Consider the following 5,781-nt stretch of genomic DNA (forward strand, 5'->3'; position numbering starts at 1 on the left):
TCGATGCGCTCTCTCTCCCGTAACATGCTCTTTCCCCTCCTCATTCACCTTTTCTTTTTGTCCTTCTTCATTCTCGTTCTCCCTCTCGTACCGGCAGCGTCTTCGTCCCTGTCGGAAAGTTCTAGAAGGAATACCAAAGGGATACAGAATGCCCCTTAAGGACGCCGAGTAGTGTCCCAATGGCTTAACCATTGGTACTTTGTAGAAGCGATGCCTACTAGTCTCTTGGCAATCTTAAAAATTTCTCTTATTGTCATTATCATTCTATTATCACGATGCTCGTGTACCGCTCAACGGAATATCCACGTGACACTCAACCGAGCATATCTAACCGATCCGCATGGATGGGCGCTACCGTCACAGTATGCGGCCTGTACGTGTAACAGATGCTTTGATATATATTCGTATACAGTGTGTATACAGATTTAGGTACTTCGAAACTCCGCATAGAGGATGCTGATAGCATTACGAGAGTAGGCACGTAGTATGGCATAGTGTTCAGAAAGTAGTTTGTGTAGTACGAGGCGTGCTCGTGGCGGGTCCATGATACGTCTACTATAAGAGGCAATAAGGAGGAAGAAGAGGAAGAAGAGGAAGAGGAAGGACACAGCTACGAGGAAGAAGTAGTGGATGAGTAGGTAGAGTGTGGGTCCGAGTAGGAGGCAAGGGAAGCCGAAGCTGGGGAGTAGCAGTAAGAATGAGAGGAGGAGTAGGTGAACGCAGAAGAGAACCGGCCCGGCGGCCCCGAGAGGGACTCCCGGCGTCTTGCCGTCCTGAGCAGCGTCGGTGCGACACGATCAGCGTTTCTCGCTCGAATCAATTCGAATGCTCCAGAGCAGGACGTACGGAGAGGAGCGCTGGCGGGAAGGTGAGGTGGTAGCCTTATGGCGTGGTGGGGGAGACCTGGGCTCGTAACCGGAGGGGGCAGGAGTACCTGGTGGACACCTGGTGGGGATGACGTTGTAGCCGTAGAGGGATACTCCTATGTGTTCCGAGGCCTGCCTGGCTGCCGACCTGAGCGCTCAACCAGGCAATGCTTATCGGATCATAGCATCGCGGTGCTCGCACGTACGCCTGCCTTGCCTTTGCTTTGCTTTGCTTTGCTTTGCTTTGCTTTACCTTGCCTTCCCTTGCTTTGCCTCACTGACTGTGCCTGCTTACCTCGCTTACCGCTTACCTTGCAACCGACGCCTAGGTTAAGACTCGCTTTACAAGGGATCCAGGACGCTTCGCTGGAGCTCTGCTCTCTGCCGGAGAATCCAAAGAAAATGTTTGCCGACGTAATCGTCATCGACGATTATTATTGGACAATGATTTCACTTACTTTAGAATACTTGAGGCCTCTGTCGGATGACGATATCGGCAGATGACACAGGCAGGTCTAGGTTAATGGATAGAGATGCGATTATCGGATAACCCATTTGTTAGTACTTGAGGAAGGGATCTGTTGATCATTGAGCGTCGAAAGGCGTCGCGACGTCTCGGTTCGTTTCCAGTCTCTTTATGGTGATTGTTTATTTCTTGATCATAACCTGCTCGTAAACTGGTATGATTATCGCCTGGGTTATGTGACGCTGAGCCAGCATCGTGTTTCCATTTGAATTTCAATGATTGACCCTGGTCCTGAAATGGGATGATGGTTCTACGCGTAAAGTTTTTATTGCTACGGATTCTTGGGAAGGCTGAATTCTTGCATATGTTACTTGTGGATTTTTATTGTACCACGTTGCATAGACACTTTTCACCGTGTACCGTTACCTTAGTCATATATTCCATCAGCTCTGCTCTGCGCGTTATGCATCGCGGGTGTACTGATAAATCAACGGGCATGGAGCACACTCCACGAGAGTGGACTCTTCTTCTGGAGTACGGTGCCCTCGGGCACCTACGTGCATCACGTGTGTGCCCCGAGCCACGGGAGCCGGTAGGTGACTACCTTATTCGCGATTTATCTCGCGTGCTTCGTGCTGCCAGGAGCTTTTACTTCTGTGCCTTCTAGGGAATTGCCGGGATCAAAATTGATTCCCGTAGATGCCGCGGGCCTCCTTTTCCGGCGGATCCACCTTTTTATTACGCAATTCCGGGCTTTATGAGTTTCCACCGTGTAATTTCATTGAAAGTGCAATTCATTGGGATTTATCTATAAAGAGAAATTTTTCTAGCGATTCGACTTCCACGGGAATTGGATGATACCAGTGGATGCACAGGAATGACCTGGTGAAAGAAATGCCAACCGAATGTAGGACAATTCCATAATTCCTGAACCAGTTCGGAACCGCCATGTTCTGTCTTGCGAGCGTGCCAGGAGGAGTCCAGGATGTCTGTAGGCAAGAAAAGGAGAAACAAGACAAAGCGGATAGAAATGGTAAGTAAAGGAGAATAAGGCGCCATAGCAGCTAATGAACTACCATTAAAATAAATCTGATTGTAGAATCGCTAACCTGGAGGGCCCGCATATCCTTAACGGCGACCTGGGAATAATTGGCGTCATAGGTAAACGCTGCGGAAACTTCAGGAACTGCAATCGATCGGGTTTATCACGAGGACCACGAGGATCTTCCACGACTTGATTCATCTTCCCGTTTCCAAGAACCACCCTGGCCCACCTGTTGATCGTCCGAGTGACCCTTCCATACCAAACCGGAAGTCCATCCACCGGGCGACACTCGGCATGGCTGTCAGGTTCATCTCAGGCTAAAGATCCCAAGGATATTTTCCACTGGTAAATTTTATTTGAAAACAAATAATCAGATACCAGACACTTGGCTCTTATCAATGATTTTCAAAATTCATTTTTTTACTTTTCATTGGACCCGTCGATTCCTCCCTGATCCCGCAAGAACCCTAAATCGAATGGTGTTGGGAATTAAGAACATCGTAAGAACGGCTCGCACGCTTTAATTACCATTCAGGCCGGAGGGCCGCAAGAGGGCATCTCATGCAAGTATAATTTCCCTATACCGAAGGCTCATACCCACTCCCCTAGCCTCCTCCTCCTCATCCTCCTCCTCCTTCGACCCTCGTTCTCCACCCCCTTTAGACTTTTCCATCTCTCTCACTTTTCACAAGCATCCTCTCCCTTTATTTTTATCCCATCCTTCGTTCTCTCTATGGCTATACCTGTATATCTTACTCGTAGTGTCCTGTCTCCTTTGCTTCCCTCCCCGTTTGCCCCTCCCGTGAAACACCATAGAATAAGTAAGTCTCAGAACTCCCATACTCTTGCCCCATTCAAATCAACTCGAAGCCGCAGGCCCGCCTACGCGCAATCACGTTTCTCTCTAGCCCCATGGAATTATCCACCCTTTACTGCCTTTCTGTCTTTCTCTATCTTTAATGCACTCTCACATTCTTTTTTTCACATTTCAGAACACTGGCAATTCCGGATGTCTCCGCGCCCGGCATACATTCGTATAACCACCAGTGAGTACGATTTACAAATGAGAACTATCCATGAAAATCTAATCTTAAATCATTTCATACGTTATAACGTTTCTACAGGTACAGTATGCCGTGTCATGTAACCAAGTATCCATATGTTCACATATGCATCCACGTGCCTACACAATATATCCTGGACACTCCATTCCGTACTAGTCCCTGAAGTTAGAAACGTTTACAAGACACGTTTTAGGTTAGGTAGGTATCTCCTGCAAGCAATGCAAAAGCATGCAGAGCTATGCTGTGTGGAATAGCGTACTGTGTATAGCGTACGACAACAACGGTGCGCGTGTATTCCCTTCAGAAAACAGCTGTTACCGTTTACCTCGAAAATATTGAAGCTGTAGGGATACGAGATAAAGGAGTAATGCGCCATGGGAATATCCAGTGGGTTTACAATCGGTCATAGTGTACCGTTCTATATGTTCCACAGTTTATGGTTGACTATGCAGAGTCACGTGCTACGGTAATACCAGTTCGAGCGATAAGCAGTACTGCTAATATGACAGCTTCGAAAGAAGTCGCTTAACTAAGACTATAGGAAATTGGTAGCCTTGGTTGTAGGGTTCTGAATCGGTTGTGGACCTCCATGGGGAGAGTCCTGGTATTCCCAAGGGCACGGCTTTTTCCGTTGGTGGTAAGCGTCCTCGCCTCCTGGCTCCTTGGTACCAGGACAGAACCTGTTTGCTTGAGTTATGTCCAGCGTTCGGCTTCACGGACTGCGAAACTGATTACGACTCGAGTAATTAAGACGAATGCCACGTTGACAGTATACGAAGAAACTACAATGGCGGAAACTTCGACTTCCTGTATGAAATTCCTCTTATCGTTCGTATGCTACATAGAGGTAGATGCTTATTTTTTGTTAAAAATTTATATATATATATATATCTTTTTTTTTTTCTTACAGATTGACAAACCTGCTGAACGTTGATTACGATTGGAATTGGTACGGGTACCGAGATACATACGTTTTACAGGTCAGTCATTAAACGTCATTAAGGATCATAAATATCGAACGAATTCTCAATAGGCCAATTACCAGCAATCAATTTTTACCTTCGCCTTAAGGGACTTTCACACCTGAGGAGCACGTCCAGCGTCGCCGGTGTGATAATGGCGCTGACGGTTACCAGCAAAGTCGAGGAAGTCTTCCTCTCAGGAAGTCGTGTCTGGCTATAGTGTGGTATATGGCTGACTACTTAGCCATTGCTGTGTCTATGGTTGTGCAAGGAGTGACGTCAGGTATATAAAGGCTTGTACACAATGCGATTCATTTCGGTACGCGAAAGAGCGTGTAGACGAGGAACGAGTTAGTGAGAGATTCTGGCAGTAAGCCAACGAGCCATGAGGACTCGGCTTGTCTTTATTTCCTTTTTTTTTTTCTTCTTTTCACTCCTCTCTCAGTCTCTCTTTAACCCTTCCACTTATCTCTCTCTCTCTCTCTTCTCTCCTCTATACTCATCCTTCCAGGCTTTGACGCTACTCTTCTTCCCTTTTCTCTGCTGTAACGCACCTACAGTGTATAGTCTGGTCTATAGGTATTCTTCTCATTGTTATGCTCAAGGGCCGATATCGGGAACACGTTGCTCCTAGGGACATTTTATTCATGGTTACCATATAGACAGTCTAGTGATATTCAATTATGCTTTGTCGTTCGACCAATTAATTGATTTATTGAAATTAACTTTTAGGCGGCCGTTCCATCATCATGGAGGAAAAAGTGGAATTGCTGTTTAACGCGTGAAGTGGTGGCTATCGATTTGCAAGTGACAGAAGTGGGACGTCTGGACGGGAATGTGGTAGCGTCGAGACGTCCGGCGTCGGGCTCAATTGACTTCCGGGAAGACGTGAGCTGGTAATTGTTATGGAGCCCCATTGGCATTGCGAAGACCTCCAGGACTTCTTGATCATCTCCAGCCAAGTTCCCTGTAATGGATTATTTAATCAATCATGATACCTATACGTATGACAGTATAATATTACCAACTAAATACGTTAATACAAAATATTGTGTATTAAGGTAAAAACGTGAAAGACGGGCTGGACGTGCGAAATAAGAGCAGATAGAGATGCTACCATATGGTAACAGGGTTTTAATACATGAAATCGCATCCTCTGGTCCAGGACAGCATCCATAAGGGAACTGCCCGAGGTACTCGAAGTGAATCGGATTGGACTGTATAGAATTGGTGGTGATTTAAATTGGCTGGCCTCTCGACCTGCCATTTAACCCATTTACCACCTCAGCCCTGAATCTCTCGACTCCCTTTGTTTCTCTTTCATTCCTCCTTCTCTTTGACTCCTGGTCTCCATAGCTTTTGCTATTTTTCCCCTCCC

General features: G+C 46.6%; 1 protein-coding gene across 1 annotated transcript; it reads left to right on the forward strand.

Annotated features, from left to right (window-relative positions):
* The first annotated feature begins 2,671 nt into the window (after positions 1–2,671).
* LOC112494917 lies at positions 2,672–5,530 on the forward strand. Its single transcript, XM_025088729.1, has 5 exons — positions 2,672–2,693; positions 2,913–2,940; positions 3,370–3,423; positions 4,352–4,421; positions 5,136–5,530. Exons 1-5 carry the CDS (start codon positions 2,672–2,674, stop codon positions 5,301–5,303), a joined length of 342 nt encoding a protein of 113 aa, XP_024944497.1. The 3' UTR covers positions 5,304–5,530.
* The last annotated feature ends 251 nt before the right edge of the window (positions 5,531–5,781 follow it).

Source organism: Cephus cinctus, unplaced genomic scaffold (assembly GCF_000341935.2).
Source record: "Cephus cinctus unplaced genomic scaffold, Ccin1 Ccin1_scaffold0997, whole genome shotgun sequence".
Classification (NCBI taxonomy): domain Eukaryota; kingdom Metazoa; phylum Arthropoda; class Insecta; order Hymenoptera; family Cephidae; genus Cephus; species Cephus cinctus.

What these genes read in the sequence shown, in the direction of transcription:
- LOC112494917 (XM_025088729.1), top strand. Translation starts at nt 2,672, where the DNA reads ATGGCTGTCAGGTTCATCTCAG. An exon ending in GCCGCAAGAGGGCATCTCAT is followed by an intron (nt 2,941 to 3,369) that starts GCAAGTATAATT and finishes TTCACATTTCAG; the next exon opens with AACACTGGCAATTCCGGATG. An exon ending in GAGATACATACGTTTTACAG is followed by an intron (nt 4,422 to 5,135) that starts GTCAGTCATTAA and finishes ATTAACTTTTAG; the next exon opens with GCGGCCGTTCCATCATCATG.